This window comes from Zeus faber (assembly GCF_960531495.2).
Source record: "Zeus faber genome assembly, chromosome: 12".
Classification (NCBI taxonomy): Eukaryota; Metazoa; Chordata; class Actinopteri; order Zeiformes; family Zeidae; genus Zeus; species Zeus faber.
The window spans coordinates 19,458,643-19,475,262 of NC_137196.1; the positions used below are offsets into that span (position 1 = coordinate 19,458,643).

Here is a 16,620-nt window from a genome sequence, read left to right on the forward strand (position 1 = left end):
ATGAAACCAAAACATTGTTAAGGCACCCATCTCCATCCGCCAGCAGATTATTGATTGATCGTTTTCACCTGCAACGGGCAATTAAACATTCAAGGCACTTCAACGGAGAAAGTCCTCGGAGGCACACACCGTCCACTCCAAGTTGGACCGGGAGCTTTTTCTTGTTTGAAGAAAAAACTCCCCATGTCCAAACGCAAGGCACACGCTGAACCCATTAACCAACACACAAGATGAACCAGGACAGCAGCGGTGTGTCAGTGTTTGTGTCTACTGTGTGGGTAAGCATGAGATTTTACCCAGGGGATCTCTGGACAATTACCATCATAGAAAAGCACAAGTATTCTATGTGGGCACACACTTTATTTTTATTAATTTCATATAAGCAGAGCCGCGTTAACATAAAAATTGGCAATTTGGCTGTTACTTTGAGAAGTTTCAAAGTTTTTCCAAAGATTTTTTTATTTCAGATTTGCTTTTTCAATGCAGAATAACGCAAGACAAAGACAAAGACACACCAAGGTGGCTGGCAGTGAATAGACCAGCAACTGAACAGTAATTAACACACTTGTAGAACAGCAATCAAAACAGGATGCAGTTTTGAACAACAGGAAACTGGCAGCAGAACTGGCACTCACTTAAACCAGACTGCAGCCAGTCCAAGACACGCGCACGCACGCACGCACGCACGCACACACGCACACACGCGCACACACGCACACACGCACACACGCACACACACACACCCGCACCTGTTTTTATGTATATACACACAAAAACAGGCACATCCCCACACACACACCAACATGCTTACTGACACACACACACACACACACACACACACACACACACACACACACACACACACACACACACACACACACACACCTGTTTATATGTACACACACATACGCACACACAAACAGGCCCATCCCCACACTCACAAATATGCTTATGGACACACACACACACACACACACACACACACAGACTTAATCCCCAATGCACACACGAAAACACATATGGCTGTAATATCTGCAACAGAAACATACAATTCACTCACAAATTCACAGGAGCATTTAAAGGCAAACAATGACACACACACACACACACACACACACACACACACACACACACACACACACACACACACACACACACACACACACACACACACACACACACACACACACACACACACACACACACACACACAGAGAAACAAGAACAAATTAATGCCCAGGGCTTGTGTACACACACCGGAGTTGTCTGTGTCTTACTGGGGCCACTGAGAGGACAAATGAGCCAATGCCCACAAGCGTTCCTGCTGTAGCTCCTCGCACAAGCCCTCATACTCTGAATATTCTACGGCTCTGTCCCTAATGCTGTTTCTCTAACTAATGAAGGTTTAATTTCCTCATCCACAGAAGCACATTTAACCGTCCATATAACCTGGCTCCTTTTTGACAACGCCTTTTTACAGCCCCGCCCTTTCAAGGGACACGCCGGGCTCCCATGCAAGCCCTTAAGAGAGACGGGGGGAGAGAGAGAAATACTAAATCGATGTATCATAAAACCATTTCAACTTTATGGAGGAAGTCTCATCACTTTAATCATGCAAAATGGCTTTTACAGTCTCGGCGGTGGCATCCGTTGAGATCTTTCCTCCCACCCCCGTTCTGGCAAGGTCGAGCCGGGTCTCGGGTTACTTTTGAAACTCTGGGAGGTGGGGGGCCGGGGCGGGCTTCAAAGTTTTCTTCAGAGCAAATGCTTAGAGCAGCATCAAAAGGCATTACTGAGATTATAAAGTCTACCAGTCATAGAAATGGATTATGTTCTCCTATACTAGCGATCCTCGCTACTGTATAAAATACGCAACGGAGAAAGCGGAGGAGGCTTCGAGGAAAAACAAACGGCTTGCATCACAAGGCTTTTGTTTTTTTTTCCCTCAGCGTCAGGTTTAGGGTCTTATAACCTCAGAAATGTCGACGCTGACACAGAAGAACTCAACTCAGTTGACGAGAAAAAAAATGTGTGGATTAAGAAAAGTTGATACAATTTTTGTGTTGAAATTGTCAATTTGAGACAATTTAACACTCCTTCAGGACGCCGTCGGAGCTTAACACGGAACAATCGGCACAGTTACCGCTTCCTTTCATTTTTCTCAAAGCAGCGGATGTGTTTGGAATCTCGACCGGGGCGGCGTGCCCCAAAGCGCTTCTCGTTTTCTGTGACGATTTCATGGGCGGGAAGGCCGACGCGAACACGTTTTGCTGACATTTTGACATGTGTTCGCACCCAGTCACACTTCATTAGTTGGATGGCACTCCAAGGCCTAGCTTCACAGCATGGCCACTTAAGAAACAACACGGACCGGGTTAACAGATGTCTACAGCCGGCAGAGTCTGGCTCTGCGTCTGTCAGGTGATAATCAGTGGCAACATTGTGGGGGGGCCAGCCGTGGTGATGCAGCCATATAGGGCCCGCAGCCCAGCACGATGCAATGATCTCATTTAGCTTAATGAAGTGACACCTTACCTCACCACGCTGGAATAAAACCACGGTGTGAATGAAAGCACGGCGCTCTTCCAGTCTCAATATATGCAGAGAAATGCCGCAGAAGGGACATTTTTCAGGGGGTCACTGGGTTTGTAAACTGGAGCTTTCAATCGTTTGGCCTATTATACACGGCAGAAATTGGCAAGTTTGGTAAAGAACTCACAGCTACGAATGGAGGTGAAGCTACATTAGGATTGGGGATACTATAACCGGGGGACGGTTGTTGCTAACATGCGACTTCACATGTCACTACATCGCTTGACACCCTAAAGTGAAGGGCGGTCAGTACCTCAAGGTGAGCCTTTAGAGGCTGGCAAGGCTCAAACAAGCCCCCCCAAAAGACTGCTAAAATAATTATTTCATACCTCTTCTAGATTATTTTCTGTTTTCCCTATAAACTCTGAAACCTTTCGTGTCACTCTGACAGGATTCTATTGAATTTCTGACTCTGTAAGAGGCGTTTCAGCCGGCGCAATATGACATCTAGGGGAGGTAATAAGCCATAACAAAGGGCTGTGTGACAGCCATGGCGCAGCCCGATGCCATCCGGGTAAATGAAAAGAACTTGAAAGGCTGGTGGCAATCTGGGGAGATGTGTGGAAGCTGATAAAACACACAACTCCCTTCAGATGCACAAGTCATCTGGAACAGTGGGGGAGACAGCAGGTTAGGGGAGCCTGATTAATGTCAGCACCATACTGGGATGTTGACAGGGAGCCTTTGGCTGCACTGTATGTTCAGTGATTGGGGGATGGCATTGCATGCATAAGTGCCTCAGATCGCTTGCAAAACGGCCTGACGTTAAAGAAAGTTTCATTGATGGTAGAATGTTGACAAATTAACAGTCACGCTAAAAACAATCAGCGGAAAAAAACCCTTCATGCTTTATGTAACTATTGCTTTCAAGTGCACATCACAACACAACACACACACACACACACACACACACGCGCGCGCACACACAAGAGTGAACATACACTGTTAAGGCACACTTGTCTCTTGCTGTGGTTATGATGGTGTTATTAACTTTCACACAGAGTAGATTAGGCACAGTGCACACACACACACACACACACACACACACACACACACACACACACACACACACACACACACACACACACACACACACACACACACACACACACCACCCACCCACCCACACAGCCACACACACAACAACCAAGTTAACACACTTAATAGCAAACTTCACACAAAAAAAAAACCACAATTCATAGATAATTTGCAGACAATCGCGAGCACACGCAAAGAAAAACACTCGGAAAGCTTCCGCACTGCGGGAAGGAGAGGGACCTGCCCAGCAGCGAAACCCCAGCAGCACACACCAGAGTTACTCACATGCTCGGTGGACTCCTCAATATTCCACTGATGGGAGAGAAGGAGACACAGGACACAGGGCGGGGAGAGAAATGAGTCACAGACAAACACAGCGGGCTGTGAGGAAAAAAAGCCATGGTCTTTTTTTCGCTAGGAGACATGAACATCGGTGTCAACAGTGCCATGGAGAAGAGAATAAAGAAGGTAAGGAGGGAGGGAAAGTAGGGTGGAAGAAAGAAAACCCAAGGAGGGAAGGGGCACCTGCGCATATCTGCAGGTTGTGTAATAGAAAGGAAAATGTTCATCATAAATTCCGGTACAAATAGACGATGCACTGCCCTGTTATTTATTCTACTGCAAATCTAAAGTAAACATCTTTTTGCGTCTTTAAAATCCCCACCCTTTCAATTTCAAGCTATTCAGGCTTTCCCCCCAGCGTCCCCTCAGCGTCCCCCCTCTTCTTTGGAGGAACAGAGAAAGGGCCTTTTTTCATTTTCCCCCCACCATCATATTTTAATGTGCATTTGCAAAAATGTCCTCCTCTGCGTTGAAAGCCCGTTTCCTGCCGCAGGGCTTTGGCGGTGCTGAGCGTTGGCCTCATGACATCAGCCCTCCCGCTGCCACTGACCGGAAACCGTAGCGGAGCTCATGGATGGGTGGACGGTGGGAAGCACTAAGAGAGGGATCAGAGTGGCACGGCGGGACGCAGGAAAGGGACTCGAGAAGGAGTAATGAGCGGAGACCTTGTTTGGCCGTTCAGGCGGTCGTCAACAAAGTGAGATTACTATAACTTTACTTAAAGGACAACATTAGCCGGTGCCAACAGGGGCTGTTTGCCTTTCTCCTCTCGCTCCGTCTGGTCATCCCCTCAGTCTCAGCCTCTAGTCCATTGTTAAAGAGAACCGGAGCGATGATGCCGAATCACAACGGCAAGTGTCCCCTCTGATTTACACAATTGGGAGATAGACAGCTAGGAGAACTGTTCTCCTGGAATCCAGCGGCAGAGACGCTGCCTCGTCTCCCCCGACGTAGCGGAGCGCTAAAGACCACCATTTAAGAACAGCTGCTGCTCAACTCTGTGAATAATGCTTTGCGATTTGCCTAATTGCCTGATTTGTTTACCGTTGACTCAACTCGGTACGTTCCAGGACGCAGGGCAAACATTAAAGGTTTTTTTTACTTCTTGTCACGGGCGCAATCTTTTCCATTTTCTTGCACTCCAAGCACTCCAGAAGTGATCAGCTCATAATGTTGAAAATAGATAATTTGCCGGTGGCAAATGTATTGACACTGTGTGAAGAGCTGTCAAAATAATTACATAATGTCCTCATCGCTATTATTTGAGCAGATCGCAATCATTTAGTCAAATTGTTAGATTCTAAAATCATATGCTTCCATCCAAATAAAAGGGAAATTTTAAGCCAATGTGAGAAATTTGGTGTGCTAAATCAGTTGAGTTGACTGATTGAACCGTCTTCCCAGTTTTTCCCGTTTCAATGTAAAATGTCGATAAATGGCTCTTCATAAGCTTACACTATGATAGTGACGCTAAATCAAACATAAAAACAATGAAATTGCTAATCGCAATTGACAACATAAATTTCATGATCTTGACAGTGGTTGAAAACAAATTAAATAAAAAATACAGAACAGGGGAACGACTGATGTGGAAGAAAAAGAGCTGTCATGACTGATGGAGTGAAACGGGCGGAGGTGCTTCTCTTAGTCCATTCCTATTCAACTCCAATCTAAGGCAGCCAAGGCCATAGAGTCAGTGAAGCATTGCCTGGCTTGGTCACACACACACACACACACACACACACACACACACACACACACACACACACACACACACACACACACACACACACACACACACACACACACACACACACACACACACACACACACACAAACACACGCACACAAATTGCATGGGTGGGAAAATAAAATGAACTTAGAAAGGTGGTGCAAAATGGAGGCAAACTCGGACACGAAACAACAAACTTCTGCAAATGTATGAAACTGGCGAATGGCTGGGATCCTTATCAAACCACTTAATGGAAAACATGCTTTTGCGCAACGCAAACCTGGTTCTCGACGCATAGGTGGTGCGCCGTAGATGTTGCCCAATGGGGTTCCGGGCTACTATGCCCTGATAGCGATACGGCTCGAAAGAGGACGATGGCGTCAGACCGTCGACATGGCCTCAAGTTTAAATTTAGCACGGAAATGAGGACACTGTGGGATCCTACTTGAAAAGAAAAGAGGCGCTTAAAAACCACCCACGCACAGACAACTGCTCTCCTAGCTCTGCTACCAGCACTGCAGCTGGCCCTGACTGAGGGACCAGATGAAGGAGGGATGAGAGGGGGGGGGGGGGCGAGGGCCAGAAAGAGAGAGAGAGAGAGAGAGAGAGAGAGAGAGAGAGAGAGAGAGTGAGAGATGGGAGTGGTGAAAGTGGTTTCGACGAGGATCTCCAATGTAATCTCTCGGCTCAAGTACGTGATTAGAGATTGAAGCCTGAGGTGACAGAGTCAGGTAAGGTTGCGACATGTGGAAAATTGGGGTGTGTTCCCTGTTTTTCTGGCAGGCATAGTGGAACCACTGATTGGTAAAGGGTGAATTTGAAAATGATTTCACACCTTCAAAAATGTTTTATATATATATATATATATATATATATATACACACACATATACACACATACACACACACACACACATATATATACACACACATATACACACATACACACACACACACACACACACACACACTCACACACACACACACACACACACACACACACATATATATATATATATATACACACACAAAATCCAAATAATGCTACACAATGTGCCAAGGGCACCTAGAAGGAAAATAACTCCCTTCCTTTTCTTTTTTTTTTTTTAATCAACAATTATGGGTGTGTTTTGGGGATTTGAGTCTGGGGTGAGCTCTCGAAGCCAACTGGAACACCTACGACGATGAACGGGTTAGGGTTCACATCATCGTACACATCATAGGATCTCAACAGCGGCAGGTTCGCTCATGTTAGCCGCATTGTTATCTGTTCCAGTAAGCCACTGCTGTGGTTTGCAATTGCCATGACGCATGGACGGAAGAAAGAAAAGGTTGCGTGTAGGTGTGGGAGGGCGTGCGTAAGGCGGCAGGGGAGTGCCGTTCGGCCGGACCCGCAGACAACGAGGGCCTTAACGACGTCCAGGCAGGTCCTCGCAGGTCGGCTCACAGAAACTAATCTGTTGAGATGACTCAATTGAGGGTAACCGACCTGCACGCAAGCCTCGGGTAATTACTCAACTAGCTTCTGGGTGACATAACTATGAGACGGAGGGAGGTGGAGGAGAAAGGGGAAGAAAGAAAGAGGGGAGGGTGAAATTGGAGCAGACTGGAAAAATTAGGGTTTCTTCCTGGCGGGGTGAGGATAAGGTGAGAGGTTTGTGTGTGTCGCGTGGAACTGTTGCAAATGAGACACAGCGAGACTTACTGTCTGCACAGGCGGTGTGTGTGTGTGTGTGTGTGTGTGTGTGTGTGTGTGTGTGGGGGGGGGGTCTTGTAGACAGGGCCCCCTATATGGTATTGTGGACATACACACACATGTATGTACAATAAATGGCTTTCCTCTCTAGGGGTGTCACAATCATGACATTTTAGTTGACTATCAACTGTCATACAAATTATTGAGATGAACAATTTAAGTATTTGATTTGTTCCATTTTATGGCACTATCCAAGTATAAACTGATAATAGTGTAATAATACATGCAGACCTATCTACTGACATTGCAAATTCGAGTAGATAGTTAAATTGCCTCATTCCAACTGAGGGAACTTTACCTAATTCACGTTATATTTATTGTAAAACTTCTAAGATTTGTTTAAAATGTCCTTTAAATTTGGATGGAAAAATGTTGTTGTGGAATCTGACAATTTTACAAAATGAGTCAGCTCAAATACCTGCAATCATGCAATTATGTAATTTACTGCACTACAGTAATGATTGTGATATGATTGTGACAGCTCTATTTCTCTCCCTGCCTAGGCCATCTAGGGCCCTCTGTTGCCTGCTAAGCTTTTACCTAAAGCTCACTTTAACACTCACAACGTGCCATCTTATCTCGTCTGGCATGCAACACAAACACATACCAAAAACAAAATAATTTATTATTCATTCACTGTCCGACCAGAAATGATGGTATCAACAAGTTTCTTCCTAGCCTTGAGTGGAACGTATCTTGTGCGTTATTTAAAGGTGACATTGACGGCCCGCCTTCATCTCGGTAGCATCTGTGCTAATACAGCGGGCTGTTTGCCAAGGCAAATGAGGGTTAATCATTGCGCTCAAGGGCACAGCACTGGCGAGCCCCGCCTGGGAACTGAACCAGCAACCCGCTGGTCGCCCTAAAAGCTCCTAATGCTGCCGAGCGTTTAACAGCAGCGCTCCTCAATGAGGAACGCATGGGTGCTTATAAATATCGTGTAAGTTGTGTTCCTTTGGCTGGGGGAATAAAAAAAGGCCCCTGGCTGGTCTCTCCTCTGAAAAATTGGGGGGGGGGGGGGGGGGGGGGCAGTGCTTTTATGGAGGGTTTTAAGATATTCATGAATCTCAGAATCCCTCTCAAGGATTACAATCTCTCATCCATCTCACGGCAGTGCTCAGCTTCTGGCGATTCTGAGCTCCAAGCATTAATGTGCAAAGGGTGGCGGTGGAAAAATAACTTGTAATTTATAAACAGGGTAACAAGGCAGTGCATATGTATTACCGCTGAAATCGGGAGGCGAGGTGTGCTGAGCCTCCGCTAAGCCCCCTCCTGATGTTATACATATATGAAATATTTAGCAGCTATTAGAATTAATAGGGAGCTTGTTACAGCTGCTAATCCGGAGAGATGAGGAGCTTGGATATCACCGGGGGGCAGTTTAGAGTCAAAAGTGACACAGAGTAAAAGGGGGGGAGATAGAAAGCATGAAGAACAGAGATTTTTGGGGGGGCTCCAATAAATGGGAAAGAAATTGGGGGGGGATCATGCTGTTGACACAGGGATGGATGGATGTACATCCAAATAAATTGGACAGATTTCATATTCCTCGTGTGGTGAATGGGGGAAACGGAGCGAAGGCAAAGAATAAAGGGGAGGGAGAGTACGATGACAGAAGGACAACAACAAAGGCGGAGAGACTGAAAGAGAGACTGAAAGAAAGTAAGAACGAGGGACAGGAAAGTTGGGCGAGCGGTAGGTAGTCCAACTCTCTACCTGGGCCTCCGGCAGAGCAACGTCCATGATGTTGGGCTGGCCGCGCGGCTCGCCGTTCTCCAGCCGTGAGAAGATGACCTGGTAGCCGCGGATCTGGCCGTGCTGCTTGCCCTGCAGGGGTGGCTTCCAGGTGACCCGGATGGCCGTGGAGTTCACCGCCTCCACCTCCAGCTTCCTAGGGGGCGCGCCCGGCACTGGTTGCAGAAAAGGAACCAGAGAGGCGAGGGAGGGAGGGAGGGAGGGAGGGAGGGAGGGTGGGTGGGAGACAAGACCAATACAGTGATGTTCAGGACAGGAAGGCCGAGAGAGGTGGAGGAAGTGACAACAGAGCGCCAAGGACGGAGGGAGGAGAGAAAGGGGAAAAAGGGAGGGAGAGAGAGAGAGAAGGAAGATGGAGAGTTACAACATGCTGAGCCGTTGTTTTTTCCCCTCAGTAAACTGCGGGGTTTGTGATGTGGAGCCAAAACCATTGATGGAATGACTTTCCCGTTTATTTATTTTTTTTCGAGCCGGTTGCTCCGAGGCGAGGAGCGATACTCGGCTGGGCTGTGAGTCTAACACACCTCCCCTCTCATTTCTGACCCTCTACATCCCACACGTTCCCAAAACATTCCATGCGGGACAGCATGCGGTCTAGTGCCGACTGTAATGCCCTTAATTCCGGTATGAAATTAGCCGTGTTGCGGCAAAACTTCAAACACATTAATTATAGACGATCGCCTCTGAGGAGCAACCGCTCCCTATCACACTGCAAACAAAAGAAGACGGAGGCGAGAGGAAATAAGGGAAAGAGAGATGGAAATGAGAGCAACTTTTTTACTCCCCTTTTCCCTGGGTGCGGCAGAAGAGATAGAGGTAAAATAGGCGGAAGATAAAAGAGTGGAGAGGAAGGAGGAAGCAGGAGGAGGAGAGCGGGGCTGTGAGCCGGCTCAACCTGCCTTCGATAGGAAGGTCCCAAGTTGTAGAGGAAAACAAAGCCGGGCGACAGAAAGAAGGTGACCGGAGCCACCACCTCATTAACTCCAAATCCATTCAACGCCACAGACAGAGAGAGCTGCAGCAGAAATCAGGCCAAATAAGTGGAAATCTAGAACAGACTGGGGATGAAACACAGCGGGGGAAATGTGCCCAAGTGACTGAGACTGAGGGGGCGGGAGGGGGGGGGGGGGGGGGCGGTGGGAGGGTGGTCTGAGCACCCTCCATTTTGGGACCTACCATCCTCTTTGGTTTTGATCTGCACCGGGGCGCTCTCAGGGCCTGGCCCCACGTCCGTATGCGCCCTCACCCACACATGATACTCAGTCCACTTCCCCAGGCCCTCCAGCATGCAGCTGGTGGCGTCCGCACCGATGCCCGTCACTTGGTGGCGCTCCGTGTCCTCCCCGGTCAGTGCCTGGTAGCTGACCGTGTAGCGCACGATAACGCCGTGGCGGCTAGCGGCGGGCGGCGCCACCCAACTCACCTTGATGCTAGTGGAGCTCAGGCTGGCGAGGTGCACCTCCTGAGGGGGGGCGGATGGGGCTGTAGTTTGGAAGTGGAGGAGGGAAGGGGGAAGGGGGCACAACCGCACATGGGAAGGGCACGGATCAAGCAAAAACAAAAACAATACCACAACTAAAGGCACAAGCAAACTCGAGGACATGAAGGATGCTGCTGCCTCTGGACTGAGAGAGCGGCCGTGACAATGCCACACCAACGCCAGAGAGTAGTTTACTTGAGTGACATCCTGGCAACGAGAAAACACTCCCATTCAAATGGCGAGCTATCTATATCTAATGTTTCAGCATACATAGAACTGTCACAAATTTTAGGTCATCGCGATTTTATCATTACATAGTTTGTGAAAATCCCTAGATGCTATGATGACGCGTTTCCATTCAAATATTAAGGGAATCTTAAACCAACGTTAGAAAGGTCGCAATAAATAGTTTGAATTCAATGCGTTTCCGTGGCAAATTAACATTCTACCCACATTGTTATGATCAAATGTTCAATGTCAATAGATAACTTTTGTGCAGTAGGTAGACATGTATTATTACAATCGTGCGCCATTCAGCACTTGCCAAAAAAGTGAACTTTAAAGGCGAGAAGTGTGAACCCAAAAGCATTATTATCTGAACCTCTTTATGATATGTATCCAAATGTGTGGCGATTGGCCAGTTTCGATGACTGTGCCGTAAGTGCATCAAGTGCTGGTAAGAAACACTCTTCCCACTCTTTTCAACATTTAGACTGCAGCCTTCTAGTCATCTGTGGGGGTACTGCAAGTGGGCCGCCCTGTGATCATTAAAATCAACATTCTGCAGATGTGGGCCGCAATTTTTTATTTATTTTTTTATTTTCAAGTGGGCCGTCAGTCAGAAAATGTTAAGTACCGCTGCTCTACCTCTCCCTGGGCCTTGTGCACCGCGCTGGTGTGAAAATGAAACTAAGACGAGGAAGAAGGGAAAAAAACATCATGAAATGAATAAATAAAAGGCATCCTAAACATAACAGGTTCATCCAGTAATGACTTTGTTCTTTTCTGCCTCTCCCAGAATGGACGGAGTGATAAAATGGTCTTAGCCGTGCAAGTGTGTTAACAAGCGCTTGACAGTGTTGACTGGTGTTCACACGTTGATGCGGAAGCTCCTGGTGTTGATAACAGTGTTTGTCAGGCTTGCATTGTCAGTGGGGGGGAAGCTGCTGCCGAGATAGACAGGAAAGTCAGCGCCCAAATACATCTACGCTTAAAGGACAAATCCTCGAAATGGAAGGACAAGCATTTTTTTACTCGATAAACAATTTATTTGATGCGTTGTGCTGTGCTCTCAAAGCACTGCACATTTTTTGGAATAAAAACTAAATTCTATGTCAAAACATTGCTCGCTTGCTTGGAACAGGTGCAGGTACAGGTAAGCCCTACCTTCGCCTCCTGCACAAGCACGTTGCAGTTGGCATTACACTACATAAAGTGAGGCCAGTAAGCGCAAGGGCACTTCCAATAAAAACGTCAAATCCTCAATGCTCAACTCTCAGCAGTCCAGAGGTTACACTAATGAAAAATAATTAACCAATCAAAAACATATAACAACCCAATATGAATACATTTCTAGGCAGCCAACACAAGGGCATTCAAATATCACATGTCATGCATTCAACTGAAAATTGACTTATTTAAAAGTAAGCATGCTAAAAAAAAAAAAAAAAAAAGCTTCACTCAAGTCGAATAAAATCAAATGGTTGCAGATATTTCACAGCAAGGTGTTCTTACAGTGGCATGCACGGAAAACATATTTTCTAATATGCAGAGCAATGAACAGTGACGGAGATTTTTGCCTATTGACAGCCAAAAAATGTATCCGACAAGCCAGAGTGGAGACAATAAAAAAACCTTGGCTCTTCACAATTAAAAAAATGTAGGAGAGAAAGAGAGAGAGAGAGAGAAAGAGAGAAGAAAAAAAACACTAGAAGGCGCCGGCGTCAATTTCAGCATGAGAAAAGTCGATAGATTCAATCAAAATAACAGCTAAGATTTGCAGAATGGGAAGTGATGCTGAGGGGCCCGTAAAAGTGGGGAAAAAATTCCATTAAATCAAAAAGGCAAACTACGAGAAAAGGAGGAGGCCGTGGTAAATAGCTGCACTGGAGGCAGACAGAGAAGAGAGCGGGCTTTGTGTGGACCAGCAGAGAGGAAAAATGTGAAGTAGCTCGCTTTTCCTTTCATTCTCTGGAACTTCCCTGTTGATTCTCAGTTTGGCGTGTGTGTGTGTGTGTGTGTGTGTGTGTGTGTGTGTGTGTGTGTGTGTGTGTGTGTGTGCGTGTGTGGTAAACAGCTTTAGTTCAGCTGAAAACTTAAACCAGCATGCACACTACAAGAGCATTCATCTTTCAGGAAATCATTTATGTGCAAAACAGTGTAAAGAAATCCAACTGTTCCCTGGGGTAAAAAAAAATTCAATTTTAAGAAATGTGAAAATTGTTCAGACCACGTTCATTGCTCTGAGAAATAAATAAATAACAAATCCACAAAACACGAGAACTGCACATTCAGGGACCAAGCGATGTGGCACAAAAGGAGTGGTGGTGGTGGGGAGGGGTGCGGGACAACATTCAACATACCTTTGACTCTGAACACCGGGCCCTGGCCTCAGTTGGGAAGGACAGGGGTGGTTAGTGTTGGTGACAGAGGGGTGCGAGTGGAAGCGTGAGGCTGTGACAGCTGCACCGTCAGTGGTTATGTCAGAGTGCTCCCTGCTTTCCGAAAATCCACTTTGACGTTTCGGGAGCTTTCCCACAAGTCCTGATTTAAGGCCGGCTCAACTAAGGGCCTGAACCCCGCCCTCGGAGCCCTGAGGCAACTTTTTTAGTTTAAAAATTTGCATCTTTGCAGACAGTTAGTGGACGAGGACAGAGAGGAAAGGTGAGAAGACGGACTGGAGGAAGAGGGGGAGCACTTACTGGACTGAGCTGTGCGGGCCTCAATGGGCTGGGTGTAGACCCCCAGGCCCACCTCGGAGCGGGCGGCCAGGGAGAAGCGGTACAACGTGTCGGGCATAAGGCCTTCCACAGCGTAGGAGCCAGCTGGGTCAAAGGTCACATGGATCTGGGGGACGGAAGGAGATACTTAATAAATCATATGTATTCCACTTGTGTGGATTGGAGCACATAAGTTATTGTTGAGCTACAGAAAAATGCTCCAAATGCTCTTTATGCATTCCAAAATCCATAAAAATAAAAGAACATGTATCCAAATTGGCTGGACAGCTGTATAAATAAGGAGCAGAGTATCTCCGCTGTCTGCTGGCACACTAATTCATCCTTGGCGGACAGTGAGATGACTGCGTTACTACAAGAGCATTGCTTCAGCCAAAGCACTCTATCCCCAAAAAATTGCATCATAAAGAGCAAGATTCATTGGCCTGAAATGTGGAGCTGGATGATGTGAAACTGAGTATGGGTTTGAGAGATGGATAAAACAGAGAGCGATGTCAAAAAGAAGAGGAAATAAACAACAGAAAAGAGAACTCTGTAAAATAACGTTATGAAAGAGTGGTGACCTTGTGTCATGATTCCTACCTTGTTGTCAGTGTCCGCCTCCCAGTACTGCAGCTCATACTTGGAGATCGGGTCCTGCACCGGCCACAGCCACGTTAGCAAGATGCGTGTATCCAGCTCTGCTTCGGCCTCAAAGCTGGAAGGTTGGGCAGGAACTGAAAAGAGATGAAGTCAGAGGGGTGCGAGGGGGGGCGTTCAACTCTCGAGTCTGGACTCCACAGCGCCAGCAGAAACACACCACAAAATCATGAAAGCAGGCGCACATATAGATGACGACACGTACGCACACATACATGAAAGACGGGTCATTCGCTCACCTCCCTGTTGGGTTTTGACCTGCAGGACGTCAGAGGGAGGCCCGTCCCCGACAGAGGTGAAGCCCAGCACCCTGAGGCTGTAGGTGATGTCGGTGGTCAGGCCGGAGATGGTGGTGAGGCGGCTGTCATCCGTGTTGTGCTTTTGCCAGGCACTGAGCGGCTCCGTCATGTCCGAGCTGTAGTAGACACGGTAGCCCCGGATCTGTCCGTTGGGCTCCTCGGGCGGCTCCCACTGCACCAGCATGGTGCTGGCGCTCAGCATGCGTGCCTGGACGTGCAAAGGCGGCGAGGAGGGCGCCTGCTCGCCGGTACGCGTGTCCACAGTGTCGCTGGGCGGCCCGCGGCCTATGTTGTTGACGGCCATGACGCGGAACTCATACTCAGAGTATGGGCTGAGGCCGCCAATGCTGTAGCGGGTGGTGGCCACACCATCCACCTCCTGGAAGGCGGCGTCGGACGTCTTGGCCCTGTACTGTATCATGTAGTAGGAGACTGGCTCAGGGTTCCCGGAATCCCAGGTGAGCGTCACGCTGGTGGCTGTTGTTTCTGTCACTATGAGGGAGGTGGGGGGCTTTGGTAAGGCTGGGGGAGAGAAGAGCAAGTGAGATCAGACCCTCTGGTTTGGTGTTGCAAAATGTAGTGACCATTGTCCTAAATCGATTGATGATTCATAAATTTCTTCTTAAAAAAAACCCTGGTCATAATTTAAAATAATATAGAAAATTGCAGGAATAGTTCTCATTGAGAGAGGATGACGAATACAAACAAAGCCGAAGGGTCACCATAATGACTTTCTTGAAGAAAAGAGCCTACATGGCTGCAGTTCACATAAATGACTATGACATTCAGTGTATCGATCAACTAAGTGGAAAGCAAGATCAATACAGACTACACCTGATAACAGAAGCAGTGAAAGCAGAGTACAAACTTCCACCCCCAACTATACAGTATACGTATACACCGATCAGCCACAACATTAAGATCACTGAAAGATGAAGTGAATAACATTGCTCGTCTCATTACAATGCCACTTGTCAAAGGGTGGGATATATGAGGCAGAAAGTTAATAGTCAGTTCTTGAAGTTGATGTGTTGGAAGCTGGTAAAATTGGCGAGCGTTAGGATCTGAGCGACTTTGAAAGGGCCAAATTGTTACCCACCGCAGCGAAACCCGCTATGTCGTGCATTTCTAAAATCGCCACGAGATGCCAAATAAGTTGAAAAAGCCTTTCTAGAAGGAAAATTCGATTTTTCCAGATTCCTGTTCCTTTGTGTTTTTTTATCTCTCAACTTATTTCCAAACCGAGTTTGATTTATAATTAGTAGATAAATGTTAAGCCGCCGAGTTAAATATTCCCGTTAGATTACATGGGGAAACACAGTTCACTTACCGAGATGCTGAACAGCGCGAATGCCAATTGATCGTTTCCTTTAAAGCGACCGTCCAAGTGAAGATCATCCCTCCATATTCCATGTGATGTGAAGTCACAATGTGAAACCGTTTTGATAGAGTTAAACCTTTAAATCATACTTCTTCTACACACACCTGGATACATTGTTGTGTAGGTGGCGTAACACGCGAAGAAGAAAAGCTGACGTCACTTCTGTAAACAGAAAACGAGGAGCCTTCGGTTTCACTTGTCTGTGACACTTTCATCTCGTGTTGTTATGGATTACGAGAAGCGGTGGCGAAAGCTCTAAATCATATCGCGGACCTTAATCTGACCAGTGCGATAGATCCAAGTCCGTTTAAGCAGCGTGTACTGGACTACATTTTCAGCGATGATAGTCAGTTCTCTGACAGCGATGCCGAGAACGACACTGATGGTGAATGTGATATTTGTGTTATCCCGGACTTCGAGAAAATTTCAAACAGCGGATTTCAACCTGAATGTGACGATGAAACTGAATTTTTTCAAGAACCACCACAGGAGACTGATGATTCACCCGTTGTTGTTACAACAGAGTGAAACAAGTTTCTTTCTACAGCACGAGGAAATACGCTCAGAGAGGGAGGTCTACTACTCCATGATCAAGGACTCTATGAACACCAGTGAGCGCCTCAACCTCTCTGCGAGCAACCACATCAATT

The 16,620-nt window shown here is 47.0% G+C and overlaps 1 protein-coding gene across 3 annotated transcripts in view; it reads right to left on the reverse strand.

The window, feature by feature from the left end:
* The window catches only part of LOC307238227 (receptor-type tyrosine-protein phosphatase F), a 199,450-nt gene that overhangs the window by 57,146 nt on the left and 125,684 nt on the right, over nucleotides 1-16,620 (reverse strand). For 2 of the 3 annotated variants that reach the window (XM_080011134.1, XM_080011135.1), the window contains exons 8-13: nucleotides 14,530-15,111; nucleotides 14,234-14,367; nucleotides 13,616-13,760; nucleotides 10,391-10,696; nucleotides 9,176-9,369; nucleotides 3,916-3,942 (exon numbers count right to left, since the gene is read on the reverse strand). In XM_080011134.1, the coding sequence (XP_079867260.1) occupies nucleotides 3,916-3,942; nucleotides 9,176-9,369; nucleotides 10,391-10,696; nucleotides 13,616-13,760; nucleotides 14,234-14,367; nucleotides 14,530-15,111 (1,388 nt within the window). The remainder of the gene's footprint in view (nucleotides 1-3,915; nucleotides 3,943-9,175; nucleotides 9,370-10,390; nucleotides 10,697-13,615; nucleotides 13,761-14,233; nucleotides 14,368-14,529; nucleotides 15,112-16,620) is intronic. The other variant, XM_080011136.1, reaches the window with a different exon arrangement.